Source organism: Schistocerca cancellata, chromosome 1 (assembly GCF_023864275.1).
Source record: "Schistocerca cancellata isolate TAMUIC-IGC-003103 chromosome 1, iqSchCanc2.1, whole genome shotgun sequence".
Lineage (NCBI taxonomy): Eukaryota > Metazoa > Arthropoda > Insecta > Orthoptera > Acrididae > Schistocerca > Schistocerca cancellata.
Window position 1 is genome coordinate 645,623,979 of NC_064626.1, and position 21,476 is coordinate 645,645,454.

General features: G+C 41.9%; 1 protein-coding gene across 3 annotated transcripts in view; it reads right to left on the reverse strand.

Annotated features, from left to right (window-relative positions):
* LOC126183396 (leukocyte tyrosine kinase receptor) overlaps nucleotides 1-21,476 on the reverse strand; it is a 974,779-nt gene that overhangs the window by 588,899 nt on the left and 364,404 nt on the right. For all 3 annotated transcript variants that reach the window (XM_049925358.1, XM_049925343.1, XM_049925351.1), the window contains exon 3: nucleotides 764-894. In XM_049925358.1, coding sequence (XP_049781315.1) covers nucleotides 764-894 — 131 coding nt within the window. The remainder of the gene's footprint in view (nucleotides 1-763; nucleotides 895-21,476) is intronic.

The following is a 21,476-nucleotide window of genomic DNA, read 5'->3' on the forward strand; positions in this document are numbered from 1 at the left end:
CCGCACAGATGTCATAATAAAACGTCAAAACGTCAAAAAGCAGTAAAGCTGTTTTGCAAAGGGAAGAAACCAATTCCACAATTGTTGCTTCATCTGAGCCACAAACGGCAAGAATCTTCAACATATACCCTTTTGGATTAAAAGTAATTAGAGTCATAAAAATATTCGTCTGTCAGAAAGTCGAATGAAGTGTAAGAATAGGAAAATCATTAGGCCGCGTAAAATTTTTTTTACGTGTCAAGGAAAGTGACTATCACAATAATAAGGGACAACAACAGATATGTATGCTATTAATGTATGAAATATGTATTTATTTTCTCTCACGTTCAGCGGATTAAGCGGCAATTTTGCACGTATTCGAAAGCATTTCTTCATGAATAAGTTGTACCTTATGTCATCGGATCAGTGAAATTCGGCTGTTTATAAATTACTTATCGATAATTCATGTCCCTTGGCAATTTAGTAATGCATAGAACGCAAAACTATACAATTATCTCGTTAATTAAGTAGAAAACTAGGTTCAACTTTCATTTTCTTACGGCACATGTCCCTATCTGCTTTCTCACCGCTTGGAGAGCTATTATCGCTCCAGATTTCTAACGGTAACGACTTTCACACCAGAGAATGTCACAGATTTATGTGTCAGACTGTGACAGTACTGTTCACCGAAGATTTAGTTAATTTGCAAGAACAACTGAAGTGCCATATTTTAATTTTTGCAAAGCTCGGCAAATTGTTAGATGAGTATGTGTTCGGTGATTACCTGGGAAGCAGTCGATGACAGTGATGTTGTCGATGGCGAGGTGCGAGGGCATCCCATTGGCCGTGACGGCCTCCAGCGCCAGCTGGAAGTCTTCGCTGACGCGCCCAATTGTGAACTCGTGCCGCCGCCACCTGCCGAAAGACGAGAGTCAGCTATCAGGCCAGCCTGCTACCGTCTCTGACCAAGTATTTTCGGAAGATTTCCTTTGATTGTCAGGCTAACAAAGAAACTGGAAATCCTCTCCAAAATATTCCCAACTGTCGACTACTCGGTCCCACACACAGCCAACGGAGATATTTGGCTGAAAAAAACGAAGTTGTACATCCGCCCACCCATATCTCATGAATACCAAAAGCAGAATGGAAGATGCTAAATAAATAAATAAATAAATAATAACTTACTCGCCGTCTAAGCGACCTTGCAGCCCCAGTGTCTGTTGCTTCCGAAACACGCTGCCCAGAGCGGAAACTGATAGACCAATGCAGTATCACCATTTTCAGCAAGTTATTCTACAGAATGAGCCCAGAGTCCACCGACAAAAATTTTTTTTAGAGATATTTTATGAGTATTTTGGTACATGTGACTCACACAACCGTAAACCGTAACTTTGACCATTGTGGTTACATTGACCACTCCTACATCGAAAGGTTTACAGCGTTGTGCTGGCTCTTACCTATATGTTTAGAATATACTGTTTGGTAGTAAAGTTCGATCAATACATACGATATGGCGCCACGTAGTGCCGATTTTCTTGCACAGCAGTTGGCGCACCTGTTGCACTTACAGTTGTATACGAAAAAGTGAGTTAAAATCTGGTTGTGCAAAAACCAACGCTATCATTCACCTGAAAAAACCAACTATATCTTGTATATTACTCGATTAATTACCAAAACAGATCACTGAGTTTTTTGTTCACATGTATCTATGAGTCAGTATATAAAAATTTCTGAGGTCGTGTGCATGATTCCACAGTTTCGGGGTTACATTGGCCACTAGTCATTGTTACCCCAAGATTACAGATACTCATTTTATTAAACAGCCAATGACAGTGTGGAACTAAAGAATACAAACATTAAGAATCCATAGATAGACAAATGCCCATTTTTAATTGTTAATGCGCATAGAACTAGGAAAAACAAATGGCATTCATATATCGCTCAAATTCCGAGCTGTTATGTTTCAGGCAGTGGTTAAGGTATAATATGTAATGTCAGATATATCCGGAAATAACGAATGAACTTTGTTTGGCCACAAGTGTCAGATATTGACTCTATAAATGAAGAACATATAACCTAACTTCTAGCTGCACTGCACTGGATTGAGGTTTAAAACAGATTAAACTGAACGTATTATCCTCAACTTAATTTGGAGCTATGTGTGTGGAACTCCATGTTAAAACCGTTCATTACACTTATAATTCTGATGATTGATTACACTAATATTTGTTTTGTTAATAGAAACCGCCTTTTCTTACTGCACTGTATTTTATTTCTCCCATATGCGTTTCGACTTTTCATTTTAAGGTATCATCAGTGGGATCTAGAATGATACAGTTCTGTTTTGAAATGTGTTATTTGTAGATTTTAAAACAGTCCACGTCTCGCTTTTTATGTAAATAAGTAATTACTTATTTATAATCTGTAAATGACACATATCAAAACAAAACTGTATTATTCTAGATCCCACTAAAGATGCCCCGGGAAAGGGAAAAAGGTGAAACACGTCTGGGAGAAATAAAATGTTGTGCACAAGAAAAGGCGGTTTTTATTTACACAACAAATATTTCTGTGCTTGCTGCGAACGATGACCACGCAAACAAACTCGTTACGGATCTCTTTATTCGATTTATCTATCAGGCTACTTATTTTTCCTTTACGAGGCTTATTAAAGCACTTAAGAAAACTTTAGATCGGTGTATGTATTTCTGGGTGGTCAAAGTTTCGATGTGTTTTTGAAATGTCGACCACAAACGGAATGGTTGTAGACAGTTGTGGTGGAAGTGTAGGACGGTCAACGTAACTCCATATCCATGCTAACTCTGACCACCCACTATTCTTTCATAACTTCCTCTGCGTTTTATAAAATGTATTGTAATAATTTGTATGTCATCCTTTCGCATAAGCCCCTATGGTCACTACCATAAATATCATAAAATTTTAATAAAACGATCATAATAATCACATTTGAATCTGAAAATCGGTCAGAGTACACACCGTTTAGGATATTCAGTTTCGGTGTAAATGTTTTAACACCAGAGAGAGAGGCAGTTATATGTAGTCACCAAAACGTGAAAACAGAGTAATGCAACTATATTCACAAGAGTAACCTGACATAGGTCTCTCTCTGATACATCCGAAACATTGCAAGGTGAAAGAAGAATGAAAGCAAACTGACACATATACCACACCAAAAATAGTTTTGCATCACCTCGGTTCCGAGAGTTCCGGAACCTGTACAGAAAATTGGAATAGATATCAACATAAACATCATTACCGCCCTTTTTATTGCCCATGAAAACCACACATTGCATGTTGTACCACCACAAAGCGAGAGCTTGAGAGGTGGTAGTCCAGATTGCTGCACACACGGGTACCTCTAATACCCAGTAGCACGTCCTCTTGCGTTGATGCATGCCTGTAGTCGTCGTGGCATACTATCCACAAGTTCATCAAGGCACTGTTGGTCCAGATTGTACCACTCCTCAATGGCGATTCGGCATAGATCCCTCAGAGTGGTTGTGGGTCACGTCGTCCATAAACAGTCCTTTTCAGTCTATCCCAGGCATGCTCGATAAGGTTCATGTCTGGAGAACATGCTGGCCACTCTAGTCGAGCGATGTCGTTATCCCGAAGGAAGTTATTCCAAAGATGTGCACGATGGGGGCGCGAATTGCTGTCCATGAAGACGAAAGCATTGCCAAGACGCTGCCGATATGGTTGCGCTGTCGGTAGGAGGAGGTCATTCACGTTTCGTGCAGCCGTTACGGCGCCTTCCATGACCACCAGCGGCGTACGTCGGTCCCACATAATGCGACCCCAAAACATCAGGGTACCTCCACCTTGCTGCACTCGCTGGACAGTGTGTCTAAGGCGTACAGCCTGACCGGGTTGCCTCCAAACACATCTCCGACAATTGTCTGGTTGAAGGCATATGCGACACTCATCGGTGTCCTGAGCAATCCATTCGGCATGGTATTGGGCCCATCTGTACCGCGCTGCATGGTGTCGTGGTTGCAAAGATGGACCTCGCCATGGACGTCGGGAGTGACGTTGCGCATCATGCAACCTATTGTGCACAGTTTGAGTCGTAACACGACGTCCTGTGGCTATACCAAAACTATTATTCAACATGGTGGCGTTGCTGTTATGGTTCCTCCGAGCCATAACCCGGAGGTAGCGGTCATCCACTGGAGTAGTAGCCCTTGAGCGGCCTGAGCGAGGCATGTCATCGACAGTTCCTGCCACTCTGTCTATCCTCCACGTCCGAACAACATCGCTTCGGTTCACTCCTATACCCCTGGACACTTCCCTTGTTGAGAGCCCTTCCTCGCAGAAAGTAACAATGGGGAAGCGATCGAACCGCGGTATTGACAGTCTAGGCATGGTTGAACTACGGACAACACGAGCTTTCCTGGTGGAATGACTGGAACTGATCGGCTGTCGTACCCCCTCCGTGTAGTAGACGTTGCTCATGTGTGGTTGTTTACATCTTTGGTGACATCTCTGAACAGTCAAACGGACTGTGCCTGTGTTACAACATTCACAGTCAATGTCTGTTTTCAGAAGTTCTGGGAACCGGGGTGATGCAAAACTTTTTTGATCTGTGTATTTCGGTTTAGGTGCCAACAACTGGCAGTTTTCCAGAAAATGTCGGTCAAACTTTTGAGATGACTTCAGCAGTCCACTCGCGCATCATGAAATCAAGTGAGTTGGTGGTGCATGTCTAAGAGCACAATATAAAAATTTTGCGTCCCATATTCAAATCCACCCCCCCCCCCCCCCCATGAACCATGGACCTTGCGGTTGGTGGGGAGGCTTGCGTGCCTCAGCGATACAGATAGCCGTACCGTAGGTACAACCACAACGGAGGGGTATCTGTTGAGAGGCCAGACAAACGTGTGGTTCCTGAAGAGGAGAAGCAGCCTTTTCAGTAGTTGCAAGGGCAACAGTCTGGATGATTGATTGATATGGCCTTGTAACAATAACCAAAACGGCCTTGCTGTGCTGGTACTGCGAACGGCTGAAAGCAAGGGGAAACTACGGCCGTAATTTTTCCCGAGGGCATGCAGCTTTACTGTATGATTAAATGATGATGGCGTCCTGTTGGGTAAAATATTCCGGAGGTAAAATAGTCCCCGATTCGAATCTCCGGGCGGGGACTACTCAAGAGGATGTCGTTATCAGGAGAAAGAAAACTGGCGCTCTACGGATCGGAGGGTGGAATGTCAGATCCCTTAATCGGGCAGGTAGGTTAGAAAATTTAAAAAGGGAAATGGATAGGTTAAAGTTAGATATAGTGGGAATTAGTGAAGTTCGGTGGCAGGAGCAACAAGACTTCTGGTCAAGTGACTACAGGGTTATAAACACAAAGTCAAATAGGGGTAATGCAGGAGTAGGTTTAATAATGAATAGGAAAATAGGAATGCGGGTAAGCTACTACAAACAGCATAGTGAACGCATTATTGTGGCAAAGATAGATACGAAGCCCACGCCTACAACAGTAGTACAAGTTTATATGCCAACTAGCTCTGCAGATGACGAAGAAATTGAAGAAATGTATGATGAAATAAAAGAAATTATTCAGATAGTGAAGGGAGACGAAAATTTAATAGTCATGGGTGACTGGAATTCGAGTGTAGGAAAAGGGAGAGAAGGAAACGTAGTAGGTGAATATGGATTGGGGCTAAGAAATGAAAGAGGAAGCCGCCTGGTAGAATTTTGCACAGAGCACAACTTAATCATAGCTAACACTTGGTTTAAGAATCATGATAGAAGGTTGTGTACATGAAAGAACCCTGGAGATACTAAAAGGTATCAGATAGATTATATAATGGTAAGACAGACATTTAGGAACCAGGTTTTAAATTGTAAGACATTTCCAGGGGCAGATGTGGACTCTGGCCACAATCTATTGGTTATGACCTGTAGATTAAAACTGAAGAAACTGCAAAAAGGTGGGAATTTAAGGAGATGGGACCTGGATAAACTGAAAGAACCAGAGGCTGTACAGAGTTTCAGGGAGAGCATAAGGGAACAATTGAATGGAATGGGGGAAAGAAATACAGTAGAAGAAGAATGGGTAGCTTTGAGGGAAGAAGTAGTGAAGGCAGCAGAGGATCAAGTAGGTAAAAACACGAGGGCTAGTAGAAATCCTTGGGTAACAGAAGAAATATTGAATTTAATTGATGAAAGGAGAAAATATAAAAATGCAGGCAAAAAGGAATACAAATGTCTCAAAAATGAGATCGACAGGAAGCGCAAAATGGCTAAGCAGGCATGGCTAGAGGACAAATGTAAGGATATAGAGGCTTATCTCACTAGGGGTAAGATAGACACTACCTACAGGAAAATTAAAGAGACCTTTGGAGATAAGAGAAACACTTGTATGAACATCAAGAGCTCAGATGGAAACCCAGTTCTAAGCAAAGAAGGGAAAGCAGAAAGGTGGAAGGAGTATATAGAGGGTCTATACAAGGGCGATGTACTTGAGGACAATATTATGGAAATGGAAGAGGATGTAGATGAAGATGTAATGGGAGATACGATACTGCGTGAAGAGTTTGACAGAGCACTGAAAGACCTGAGTCGAAACAAGGCCCCCGGAGTAGACAACATTCCATTGGAACTACTGACGGCCTTGGGAGAGCCATTCCTGACAAAAATCTACCATCTGGTGAGCAAGATGTATGAAACAGGTGAAATACCCTCAGACTTCAAGAAGAATATAATAATTCCAATCCCAAAGAAAGCAGGTGTTGACAGATGTGAAAATTACCGAACAATCAGTTTAATAAGCCACAGCTGCAAAATACTAACACGAATTCTTTACAAACGAATGGAAAAACTAGTAGAAGCCGACCTTGGGGAAGATCAGTTTGGATTCCGTAGAAATACTGGAACACGTGAGGCAATACTGACCTTATGACTTATCCTAGAAGAAAGATTAAGGAAAGGCAAACCTACGTTTCTAGCATTTGTAGACTTGGAGAAAGCTTTTGACAATGTTGACTGGAATACTCTCTTTCAAATTCTAAAGGTGGCAGGGGTAAAATACAGGGAGCGAAAGGCTATTTACAATTTGTACAGAAACCAGATGGCAGTTATAAGAGTCGAGGGACATGAAAGGGAAGCAGTGGTTGGGAAGGGAATAAGACAGGGTTGTAGCCTCTCCCCGATGTTATTCAATCTGTATATTGAGCAAGCAGTAAAGGAAACAAAAGAAAAATTCGGAGTAGGTATTAAAATCCATGGAGAAGAAATAAAAACTTTGAGGTTCGCCGTTGACATTGCAATTCTGTCAGAGACAGTAAAGGATCTGGAAGAGCAGCTGAACGGAATGGACAGTGTCTTGAAAGGAGGATATTAGATGAACATCAACAAAAGTAAAACGAAGATAATGGAATGTAGTCGAATTAAGTCGGGTGATGTTGAGGGTATTAGATTAGGAAATGAGACATTTAAAGTAGTGAAGGAGTTTTGCTATTTGGGTAGCAAAATAACTGATGATGGTCGAAGTAGAGAGGATATAAAATGTAGACTGGCAATGGCAAGGGAATCGTTTCTGAAGAAGAGAAATTTGTTAACATCGAGTATAGATTTAAGTGTCAGGAAGTCATTTCTGAAAGTATTTGTATGGAGTGTAGCCGTGTATGGAAGTGAAACATGGACGGTAAATAGTTTGGACAAGAAGAGAATAGAAGCTTTCGAAATGTGGTGCTACAGAAGAATGCTGAAGATTAGATGGGTAGATCACATAACTAATGAGGAAGTATTGAATAGGATTGGGGAGAAGAGAAGTTTGTGGCACAACTTGACCAGAAGAAGGGATCGGTTGGTAGGACATGTTCTGAGACATCAAGGGATCACCAATTTAGTATTGGAGGGCAGCGTGAAGGGTAAAAATCGTAGGGGGAGACCAAGAGATGAATACACTAAGCAGATTCAGAAGGATGTAGGTTGCAGTAGGTACTGGGAGATGAAGAAGCTTGCACAGGACAGAGTAGCATGGAGAGCTGCATCAAACCAATCTCAGGACTGAAGACCACAACAACAACAACATTCAAATCCAGTCTTACATATTGGTTTTCTTTTGTTGTCACGGAAATATGAGACATGAATACTTTTTCTGACATCGTAAAATACAATGGAATTATTGACAAGAGAAATAAGCATTTTAAATCTTATTAAAAACAGATTGTATTATTACAAATTTTATATAATCTTGTGTAATCAAGGTAACTGAAAATAAAAAAACATAAACTTTTTAGTGTTTAAGTTTTTGCCTTGTATTTTACAGGGTTATTACAAATGATTGAAGCGATTTCACAGCTCTACAATAACTTTATTATTTGAGATATTTTCACAATGCTTTGCACACACATACAAAAACTCAAAAAGTTTTTTTAGGCATTCACAAATGTTCGATATGTGCCCCTTTAGTGATTCGGCAGACATCAAGCCGATAATAAAGTTCCTCCCACACTCCGCGGAGCATGTCCCCATCAATGACTTCGAAAGCATCGTTGATGCGAGCTCGCAGTTCTGGCACGTTTCTTGGTAGAGGAGGTTTAAACACTGAATCTTTCACATAACCCCACAGAAAGAAATCGCATGGGGTTAAGTCGGGAGAGTGTGGAGGCCATGACATGAATTGCTGATCATGATCTCCACCACGGCCGATCTATCGGTTTTCCAATCTCCTGTTTAAGAAATGCCGAACATCATGATGGAAGTGCGGTGGAGCACCATCCTGTTAAAAGATGAAGTCGGCGCTGTCGGTCTCCAGTTGTGGCATGAGCCAATTTTCCAGCATGTCCAGATACACGTGTCCTGTAACGTTTTTTTCGCAGAAGAAAAAGGGGCTATAAACTTTAAACCGTGAGATTGCACAAAACACGTTAACTTTTGGTGAATTGCGAATTTGCTGCACGAATGCGAGAGGATTCTCTACCGCCCAGATTCGCACATTGTGTCTGTTCACTTCACCATTAAGAAAAAATTTTGCTTCATCACTGAAAACAAGTTTCGCACTGAACGCATCCTCTTCCATGAGCTGTTGCAACCGCGCCGAAAATTCAAAGCGTTTGACTTTGTCATCGGTGTCAGGGCTTGTAGCAATTGTAAACGGTAAGGCTTCTGCTTTAGCCTTTTCCAAACCGTCGGCTGTTGAACGTTTAGCTCCCTGCTTGCTTTATTCGTCGACTTCCGCGGGCTACGCGTGAAACTTGCCCGCACGCGTTCAACCGTTTCTTCGCTCACTGCAGGCCGACCCGTTGATTCCTCTTACAGAGGCATCCAGAAGCTTTAAACTGCGCATACCATCGCCGAATGGAGTTAGCAGTCGGTGGATCTTTGTTGAACTTCGTCCTGAAGTGTCGTTGCACTGTTATGACTGACTGATGTGAGTGCATTTCAAGCACGACATACGCTTTCTCGGCTCCTGTCGCCATTTTGTCTCACTGCGCTCTCGAGCGCTCTGGCGGCAGAAACCTGAAGTGCGGCTTCAGCCGAACAAAACTTTATGAATTTTTCTACGTATCTGTAGTGTGTTGTGACCATATGTCAATGAATGGAGCTACAGCGAATTAATAAATCGCTTCAATCATTTGTAATAGCCCTGTACTTTTATGTTTCAAGAGAAGCGGTGTGTTTAAAAAAAAAACATTCAAAGTATAAAGATTCGTAGCACTGCGAACAACGTTCGAAAGTACACATATCACTGTCACATTTTTTGTGTGAATGTCACTAGCCGGCCGTGGTGGCCAAGCGGTTCTAGGCGCTACAGTCTGGAACCGCGCGACCGCTACGGTCGCAGGTTCGAATCCTGCCTCGGGCATGGATGTGTGTGATGTCCTTAGGTTTAAATAGTTCTATGTTCTAGGGGACTGATGACCTCAGAAGTTAAGTCCCATAGTGCTCAGAGCCATTTGAACCATTTTTTTGAGTGTCACTAGAAACACAGCCTCGCGATCTGGCGGTAAACCTCCCGTATCGAAGAATGTTCTCGAAAGCTGGAGCTTCCAGTTCATAATGGATCAAAGATGTGTATTTCAACTGCATCGCTTCTGCTTATGGTTTCCCTTTGCTGTGCGATGAGAATAGGGCACTTGTGTAAACGGCGAATGTAATTCTTCACCTGCTAGTACCATTATACGTAGCAGGTTTTACATGACGTCCTACTCTTTCGAGGAACTACTTTTAATAACCATGTCGGTATTGCGATTTCACCGACAAACAGCCCATCGTATAAGGAGGGATCGTTTTCCCCAACACCACGAGTCAATAATGTACGCAAACGTATCCATTTTTACGTAAGGCCTCAAACCTTTGTCCAGAAACTACTGATAGGTTTCTTTTGTGAGCTTCCAGATTTTGTGGCTCATAAGTGCATGTTCGAATGTCGTTCCACTAATTTTTCTTGTTACTGTATTGGCTTTCGGAACATGCCCATACAGCCATCATATGACTGTAAATGTTACTCAGCACTTGTTTTTGGGAATTCAAAGTACGGGCTACGGAAGTTTCAGGTGTACCCCGGTACGAAGTTACATAGGCTTAACTAAGGGCAGATTCAGCGTAAAACAAATTTTACACCCACGGTATACTGAAAGAAGTAAACAAGACGAACACCTAACAATGGATACTCTTAGGCAGGACTCTACAAAAATCCTACCGATAACAATAAGCATACATTTGGGATATTTCTGATTCAGTCCATATTAATGAGTGCGTATCTGAATTAATAATAAAATGTCCTTTTGTATGCCCTGAAAGAATTGTTTCAAAATTTGCGGAGAGAGAACTGAATATTTGTGCAGGTCTATAAGTACCATCTACACAGAAATGAGAAAAATGTACAAGAACAAGATTTGGGTATTACAGGCATACGTACGGTTACAACAGCATTCACATAGAGATGCTTGCTTTGCTAGGGCATCTTTCCATTATCTGATATGTCTTTTTGGACTCGAGGATCAAATTTGTCACTAACTTATAGGAGGTAAACGAAAACTGTTGGTGGTAATTTTCTGGAAGATGTTAATCAGTGTCAATTGTGATGATAAAATTATTTTAATAAGATCAGAAATTTTTAGTTTTTTACCATTAATTCCATCGTGTTACACGATTTCATAAAAATATTGATGTCACATATTTTCGCGACAAAAAAAGCTGAATTTGAATACTGAACGCAAAGCTTCGAAAGTGTGCCTCTTACAGGGAACCCCTTGAGTGCGAGGTCGCAAGTTCAGTCTAAAAATATTAGCTGCTAATGACATCATGTGCATCAGGAGGGCGACAGAAAAGTGATTGTCCGGGAGGTGCAAAGATCAACCTTCTATAGGATGTATGTATCACACTTCACATTGTCGACATTGAAGAAATGTTCAAAACAAACTATTAATTTGCACCATAAACACCGAATGAAAAATGGCGCGGTACTGTGATCACGAAGATTCTTATGGAGTTCCACCCTGTAGCACTTGATCGGTCAATAGAGGGACGGTTAATGCTGTTTGCGGATGATGCAGGATTTGTCGAACGATGATGCCCTATGTGTGTTCGATAGGGATTAGATCTGATAATCGAGCAGGCTAATGCACATGTTGACACTCTGGAGAGCATATTGGGTTACAACAGTGGTACGTTCAAAAATGGTTCAAATGGCTCTGAGCACTATGGGACTCAACTGCTGTGGTCATAAGTCCCCTAGAACTTAGAACTACTTAAACCTAACTAACCTAAGGACAGCACACAACACCCAGCCATCACGAGGCAGAGAAAATCCCTGACCCCGCCGGGAATCGAACCCGGGAACCCGGGCGTGGGAAGCGAGAACGCTACCGCACGACCACGAATGCGGGCAGTGGTACGTAGGCGAGCGTTATCCTGTTGGAAAGCATCCCCTCGAATGCTGTTCAAGAATGGCAGCGCAGACTGACGTACCAATTTGTAGTCAGGGAGCTCCTACTGACATCTCAGACAATAATTTCAGGTGTAGACCCTGTGCCTCTCGTACACAGAAACATTGGTTGCAGGCCATCAACTGGCCTCCTATTAACCAACACAGGGCCACCACTTCCTCTGAGGTAGAACCAGCTTTCATCAGAAAACACAACAGACCTCCACTCTGCCCTCCAACCATTGACGTCGCAAATGGCGGTAGTTTGGGATCAGTGGAATGCACGCTACAGGGCTTTCGGCTCGGGGTTATCCTTGTCAGGCGTTGTCGTTGGATCACGGTACCAAATATCCTTCAACTTTCCCCACAGAAAGAATTCTGGGGACGTCAGAACGTGTGGGCTGTGATATGGTGCTTCGACGACCAATCCACCTGTCATGAAATATGCTATTCAATACCGCTTCAACCGCACGCGAGCTATGTGCCGGACATCCATCATGTTGGAAGTACATCGCCATTCTGTCATACAGTGAAACATCTTGTAGTAACATCGGTAGAACATTACGTAGGAAATCAGCATACATTGCACCATTTAGATTGCCATCGATAAAATGGGGGCCAATTATCCTTCCTCCCATAATGCCGCACCATACATTAACCCGCCAAGGTCGCTGATGTTCCACTTGTCGCAGCCATCGTAGATTTTCCGTTGCCCAATAGCGCATATTATACCGGTTTACGATATCGCTGTTGGTGAATGACGCTACGTCGCTAAGTAGAACGTGTGCAAAAAATCTGTCACCGTCCGGTAATTTCTCTTGTGCCCAGTGGCAGAACTGTATACGACGTTCAAAGCCCTCGCCATGCAATTCCTAGTGCAATCGATGTTGATGTAGGATTCTCATCACTGACGTTTTTGAGATTCCCGATTCTCGCGCAATTTGTCTGCTACTGATGTGCGGATTAGCCGCGACAGCAGCTAAAACACCTACTTGGGTATCATCATTTGTTGCAGGTCGTGGTTGACGTTTCACATGTAGTAGAATTTTTATTGTTGTAATGTGTAAAGGTAGTGGGTAGGAATTACTAATTCACATCATTATGCATTTTAAAAAAATGCTTAGAATTTTCAGCACATAGCCATATTTACAATTAATTTTCGATGTGAAGGTTAAATGACTCGTTCCACGTAATTACTATTTATCATGCAAATGATCCATGGAATTTGCTAGTAAACATATAAAGAAAAAGCAAAGATCGGGAATGTGGAATTTCACTACTTTCATTACATGTGTCAGCAGAGAACGTAAAAACAAGCATAGCAAAAATGATAAATGTTGTGGAAAATAAACGAATTATCGTTCGTATTGCATTTGAGTTGGACATTGTCGGCCACTTGTTTCGTATCTCAAAGCACACGACGGGAAATTATCACCCATCTCGCTTCCATGGCGCTACGGACATACCATGTATAATTAAGAGTTAAATATTTCAATCTAAAAAAATGAAAAAAAAACATGAAAAACGAAAAATCCAAATATTTGGAGGTAGCCATAGATTATGAAGATTGCAGGTAGTATCTGATCGTCTTGAAGACTTGGTTCGTCTATGCTTCCACCAAGCAAGCCAGTGGATTACAAATGTTAGTGGGGACGTGGGGGGACGATTGTCTTCACGCCTCTGTATAAACCCAAATTTTTCAAATTTTACTGTTACGGCTATTATTAGATATATATGAAGAGCGTGGCAATGTCTTCGTAGACTTCTGTGGGAATTTTGTGATGCATAGCTTCTCTCTTTTAGCATCACACACCAGAGTTTGTTGAACATTTTTTCAATTTTTTAAAATAGTCATCAGACTTCTGACTGCTTTGAGGCGAATTCTAATCCTGTGACAACCTGTTCGTCTCAGAGTAGCACTTGCAACCTACGTCTTCAACTATTTATTGTATGTACTCTAGTCTCTGTCTTCCTCTACAGATTTTACCTCTTCAGCTCCGTCTAGTACCATGAAAGTTATTCCATAACACATATCCTACCATCCTATTTATTTCATTCCTAAGTGATTTATAATGCTGTATTCCTGTCTTCCGTGAACATTTTTGTGCTTCCCTCTTTCGCCGATCAGTTGAACTATTCCTTCTGTTACCCATAGTTTCTTCGTAGTTACCTTCTTTGTACCTATGTCTTTCTTTCCAACTTCTGTGATTGCTCTTGTTAAAGATGTCCATTCCTCATCAACTCCACTGCCTACTTTGTTATTCTTATAGCAGTATCCACATCTTTAGCGAACTTCAATGGCGTCTCATTAGTCCTCAGTACTTCAATATACCACATCCATCCACAGTGATTCTTCCGAATGATTCTGTTAACTTCACTCTACTCTTCATCAGTGCTCGTAGGTACGCCCTACAATCCAATATCTGCTTTCGGAATTTATGCCTGGTCATGATGTAATCCAGCTGGAATCTTCCTTTTTCTCCGGGCCCTTTCCATGTATCCCTCCTGCTCTTGTGATTCTTGAATAGAGTATTCGCTAGTAATAGCTGAAATTTATTGCAGAGCTCAACCTTTCTCCTCTCTCGTTCCTACTACCAAGCCCATATCTTCCGTAATCCTTTCTTCTACTCCTTCCCCTACAACCACATTCCAATCCTACGTGATCATTAGATAGCGTGTCAATATCCTTAAATATTTTCTCGACCTCATTATCTTCTAATTTTGACGTCGGCATTTATACATGAACTATTGTTGTCGACGTTGGTTTGCTGCCGATTCTGGTGAGAACAACTCTATCACTGAAGTGTTCACAGTTACTCACGCTCTGCCCTCTTTTCCTATCCGTAACGAATCTTACTCCCGTTATATTATTTTGTGCTGCTTTTGACGTTACCCAACATTTATCTAATCAGAAATCCTTCTCTTCCTTCCATTTCAATTCACTGACCCTCCTATACCTAGATTGAGCCTTTGCATTTTCCTTTTCAGATTTTCTAGCTTCCCTACCACGTTCATACTTCTGACTTTCCACTCCCTGTCTCGTAGAATTTTATCCCTTCGTTGGTTATTCCATCTTTTTCTCATGGCAGTCATCTGAGTGGGGGATAATCCGAAATCTTCTGCCAATGGAAAGAGCATCATGACCCTTTTTTTTTTCAATTACAGGTCTCATGTCCTATGGACACGTATTATGTGTCTTTAACGCTGTATTTTCCATTGCCTTCTGTATACTCATGCTGTAGATCATTGCTGATTCTTCCGCATTTTAATGGCAGTATCCCACTCTAAGGACGCGGGAGTGGCATGAACCTTTGTCTGCTTCTCCGCCCTCTTTGACAAGACCGTCAGAAGACGAGGGTGCCTTCTGGCGCCGGAAGTCTTAGGCCTCAATTGTTGATGGGTATTATTGAAAATTTAAACAGTGGCTATGTTCAAATCGGGGACTCAGGACATTTGGATTACTGGTCAAAGATGCTAACCTCCTTTTTCTTTCGATCTGTTTCTTTGTTTATCGTCAGTGGTTCTGTGCGATTCCGCAAGACGCCTATCAAATTCCATCGATAAGAGCTTGGTTCAGTTTCTGTAATGACAGAGGCTGGCCAGTGCTCTGTCTGAACACCCCTGAGTTACTGTGCTGGCACCCCTAGACCACGTTTGTTGAACATACCTCCAGCTATAATCCGCGAGATACCTTATGTTATGCGGCGGAGAATACTTTGTGTATCACTTCTTTCCTCACCTGATGAAGTCGCGAATTATCCTCGTAAAGGACGATTGTTGGGAAGCCTTTCTACGAGGCCGGAACACTCTGATTTTTCCTTCACGGTCTTTTCGCGTAATGTACATAAGACGAAGCAATGTATTGGTAACTTTTCTTGGAACATACTCTCTCTGAATTTCAACAGTGAACTACACAGTGATGCACAGTGGCTCTCCTGCAGCGTCTGCTACTCGAGTTGGCTGAGCATCTTCGTGACGTGTTCGCCTTTACTAAATGAACCTGTGATGAAAAATGCTTTTCTTCTTGGGATATTTCCTCTTTCTTCTGTCACTCCTGTTTGATGCGGACCCCAGACTGACTAGCAGTATTCAGGTATCTCCTTCGAGGATCCGCTACACTTCCTGAGGATCGTTCCAATGATACCTTCTCTGATATCTCCATTGTCTGCAATTAGTTTTATGCGATCGTTGCACATTTAAAACTCTATGTACGCATACTCCCAGATATTTAATAGTTGTCCAGTGATTGTTCTGCAATCGTGGATTCAAACAATAATGTATCCTTCAGACTATTTATTCGCAATATCCTATACTTGTTTATGTTGAGGGCCAACTGCCAATCCTTGCATCAAGCATCGATCTTCAGCAGGTCTCCCTGCACTTCGTTATAATTTTCTAGCCTTGCGACTTCTCTGTATACAGCAGCATCATCTGCGAAAAGCCTTACGAAACTTCCGACGTTATCCGTTGGTTAGTTATATGTATTGAAAAAATAATGGTATATGCATTGTAAAAGTAATGGTCTTTTTAACATTCTCTTGGGGCGCGCCATAATTTAGTTTTACGTTTGATGATTTGTTTCCACTAAGAAAGATACATTCCGTTCTGCTAGTATCTCTTGAAACTAATCAAAAAGCTGGCTTTATATTTCACACGTCCGACAGTGCGGAACTATACCGAGCGCCTTCTGGAAGTCAAGTAATACGACCAAACGTCAGGGCCTTCTTGGTCTCGTGGACGTAAAACATGGACTAGGTTTCAGACGAGAGATGTTTGAAGAGTCCATGTTTATTCCACAGAGGACATCTTCGATTCTTAAAAATGTCATACTACGCGAGTACAAAGTGTTCCAAAACTCTACAACGTTCTGATTTCAGCGAAATAGGCCTGCGTCTGTTTGACGACGCTTGTTCAAAGCAGGAATGGCCTGTGGCCGTCTGTCTGTGACAAAACAAAACTCATGGGCATGACATCGTTATGAATCTTTGTAGCTGCTAACAATGTGTTTCAATATTTAACCCAGCGCATCCTAAGGCAAGTGGATGGTGTAGTGGAGTTTTTCCCTTCGCATTGCCATCGTTATCTAATAACGATTTCGCCACCTGTTTAATAGCTTATGTACCCTGATCGCATGATTTGTTTCACATCTGACTTAAAATCTGCAATAAGCTACCGATTACCTGAAGTACGCCCGCAGCTCGCGGTAGCGTTCTCGCTTCCCGAGCACGGGGTTCCTGGTTCGAATCCCAGCGGGGTTAGGGATTTTCATCTGCCTCGAAATGACTGGATGTTGTTGTGTTGTCTAAATCTACACCTACACCCATACTCCGCAAGCCACCTGACGGTGTGTGGCAGAGGGTACCTTGAGTGCCTCTATCGGTTCTCCTTCTATTCCAGTCTCGTATTGTTCATGGAAACAAATATTGTCAGTATGCCTCTGTGTGGGCTCTAATCTCTCTGATTTTATCGTCATGATCCTCTTCGCGAGATATACGTAGGAGGGAGCAATATAACTGCTTGACTCCTCGGTGAAGGTATGTTCTCGAAACTTCAACATAAGCCCGTACCGAGCTGCTAAGCTTCTCTCTTGCACAGTCTTCCACTGGAGTTTATCTATCATCTCCGTAACGCTTTCGCGATTACTAAATGATCCCTGTAACGAAGCGAGCTGCTCTCCGTTGGATCTTCTCTATCTCTTCTATCAACCCTATCTAGTACGGATCCCACACCGGCGAGCAGTATTCAAGCAGTGGCGAACAAGTGTGCTGTAACCTACTTCCTTTGTTTCGGACTGCATTTCCGTAGGATTCTTCCAATGAATCTCAGTCTGGCATCTGCTTTACCGACGATTAATTTTGTATGGTCATTCCATTTTAAATCACTCCTAATGCCTACTCCCAGATAATTTATGGAATTAACTGCTTCCAGTTGCTGACCTGCTATATTGTAGCTAAATGATAAAGGATCTTTCTTTCTATGTATTCGCAGCACATTACACTTGTCTACATTGAGATTCAATTGCCATTCCCTGCACCATGCGTCAATTCGTTGCAGATCCTCTTGCATTTCAGTACAATTTTCCATTGTTACAACCTCTCGTTATACTACAGCATCATCCGCAAATAGCATTTGTGAACTTCCGATGTTATCCACAAGTTCATTTATACATATATTGTGAATAGCAACGGTCCTACGACACTCCCCTGCGGCACACCTGAAATCACTCTCATTTCGGAAGACTTCTCTCTATTGAGGATGACATGCTGCGTTCTGTTATCTAAGAACTCTTCAATCCAATCACACAATTGGTCTGATAGTCCATATGCTCTTACTTTGTTCATTAAATGACTGTGGGGAACTGTTTCAGACGCCTTGCAGAAGTCAAGAAACACGGCATCTACCTGGGAACCCGTGTCTATGGCCCTCTGAGTCTCGTGGACGAATAGCGCGAGCTGGGTTCCACACGATCGTCTTCGTCGAAACCCATGCTGATTCTTACAGAGTAGATTTATAGTCTCCAGAAAAGTCATTATCCTCGAACATAATATGTGTTCCAAAATTCGTCATCATCATTTATCCCCATTACAGCCGGAGGAAGGCAATGGAAAACCATCTCCAATAGGACTTTGCCTAGTACGGCGGCGCGGGTCTCCCGCGTCGTTCCCCTACGCTCTATGAAGGAGTATGGAACTTCATCATCACCTGTAGTACTTTATTTTCTGGTCCTGAGCCCGTAGAATTCTGCTGCTATCTTTTCCTGTGTTAAACCATACTCTCCCATCCCGCATAGGCATCAGCTTGCCAGAAGAATACTAATGAATACCACCTCGCCAAGTGACGAAGATATTCAGCGTCGGGTGGAACATTCACATGGTAGTCGCCGCCTGGTCTTTCAAGTTGCCGATTGTGTACCAATGCTTATGTGGACAAATATGAGATTAAAGCACAAGGTGCCACCAGTATAAGTGCAGGAACTGTGTTCTTACGTCCGGCGTTGTTATTAAGAGGCTGCAATGACATTCGCTAACGGGAAATATTTTTTTCTCTTGACTTACAGTCACTTTTCGATTAATGGAATTTTCGCTTAGCATTTCCAGCTCAAAACGTTCACGCGTTGTTTTATTTTCCTACAGAGAGTGTTTTTGGGAATGAGCTACCGCCTCTTGTGTGACCAGATGCTATGAGAAATATATGCTTTCATATGCAAGTTATACTTGTTGTTGCACGAGACTATCGTCAATCGCGTCCAGAACGAGGGCGACGATCATTTGCATCTTTATTCAACCTCCAGCACTAACAGTGATTTGACAGTTGACTCTCCTCGTGTAACACGTTGGCACTCCGTCGGAAGGAATACCTGTGTCAGTAGATCCAGAATAAGGACTATCTAAAATTCAGCCAGCTATACGAACTGTTCTCATGGCTGTCTTCCTGACATATCTGCGAATACAGGATGTGTCGAGGGGAATCCATACAGATTATAAACATGTATGTATGTATATGTTCGTGCCCGCTCGCCTGTATGTTTATGTATGTTTCACATCTCTTCCTAAATCAGTGGAGCAATTTCAACAAAACTTGGCGTACATATCCTTTATTGTCAGGTAGCAATCACTTTCGCGGTAAGAACTACCTACCTATCATAATTCAAGAGATATGACATCATAAACAATGATATTCGTGGAAAACGGCCGCTTTGTGCATGACATTTAAAGTTATTACTTCTTTTATACGAACTCCGTTCTTAAAACATTTTGCAGACAATGTGCACATATGCCACTGAGTGTACCTACAACATTACGTCATTGTACGACACGTAAATCAGCGGATATGACGTCATAAACATTGAGAAGCCTGAAAAACTGTCGTATCGTGCTTTACGTTTAAATTAAGCACTCCTCTGCTACTAACTCTATTTGCAACATATTTCGCAGACAGTATCGACGTATGCCGCAGAATGTACCTACACATACGATTCATAGTTCAAGAGACATGATGTCATAAACACTATGATGTGTGAAAAATTGCCGCATCATGCATGAAGTTTTAATACAATTCTTCTTTACTACTAAGAAACTCGTATAGTCGAGACAAATTAAGGAAATTCCTGTTTACATTCCTTCTTTACTATTAAGAAACTCGTACAGTCGAGTCACATTAAGGAAATCTCTGATACCTGACAGCGTTTTTGACAGTTTTTAACTGCGAAGCGCAAACGGCTGTAGGCAAAACAATTGCCATCTATAGAGCTATGAAGAGGCGTTGCCATAGCGACATTTCGAAAATCGCGTTGTACAGAAACTATCCAGGATCGCGTTTCTTCATTTGGATGCTGTACTTATATATTTGTATGTTATGCATATTTCTTTGTACGATTGTTTCATCATTACAAAGGTGCATTCACGAATACACGGATATGAAATTTTGTCGAAAATTAACTACAAATACAGTTCATTTTTTGTTTTCGTTTCTAATATAAAATTCACAAAATTAATTCCGGGCAATGCTGGGTTTCTCAACTTGTAATAAATATTTCTGGACGTACTACGACTAATTGGAATCAAACATTTCGTTTAACATCCATCCAATTTTTTTATTGGTTACAGACGTACGGCTGGTTACAGAGATAAGTTTTCGTCTCGTGTGTTGGTATTCCTGTTTATCATTTACAGCGCATTCAAGACCTTCGACTAGGAGATGAAGGTAGACGACTGGAATTTGGTCGTGGCTAATTGTAGATCGCCGAGTAATCCCGTTAATGCTGTTTACGCTCGTGATGGTATCAATACTCGTAACACTCGCAAGTCACATCTGCGGTCTGACGAAAATCAACATGTCTGGGCGAAGAAACATTTTAAGGAACGCATCTCTGAAAATGTATGTTGTGGTATGTTAGACAGATAGTAGATTTGGCCTGTTGTGTTACCGCATCGTCTTACTGTGCACTGTTGTGTAGACTTTCTTGAAAACGAACTTTCCGCTTTATTAAAAGAAATTCCTTTGGCTGCAAAGATGGCTATGTTCTTCCAGGATGGCGAGGAGCCTTCATATTCTAGTCGCCAAGTGTCACAACATCTATACCTAACATTCCAAGGAAAATCGATAGAAATGATCACTATTCTTGGCCACCAAGTTCTTCAGATCTTACCACTTTACATTTTTGTTATTGAGGATTGTTGAAACGCAAAGTTTACAAATAATGAATAAACAAAAGAGATTTTACTTCAAAGAAGATCGCCAAAACGGCCTCGGAATAGCTCAGAAGAGCTATGCGCAGTGTTTTCAAGGAAATTCGGAGATATATTTAAGTCTCAAGTGGAAGTTACGAACATCAAGTTTGAAAATAATCATTGATGGGGTTACATTGTAACATGTCTCTCTGTAATGAATAAAAATTGGATATATGTTATCAGTAATCTTTTATTCGATGTGCCACCCGGAATGGCCGCGCGGTTTGAGGCGCCATGTCACGGATTGGGCGGCCCCTCCCGCCGGAAGTTCGAGTCCTCCCTCGGGCATGGGTGTGTGTGTTGTTCTTAGCATAAGTTAAGTTCAAGTAGCGAGATTTAGTGAAACTGATTTACGCTGGAAAAAA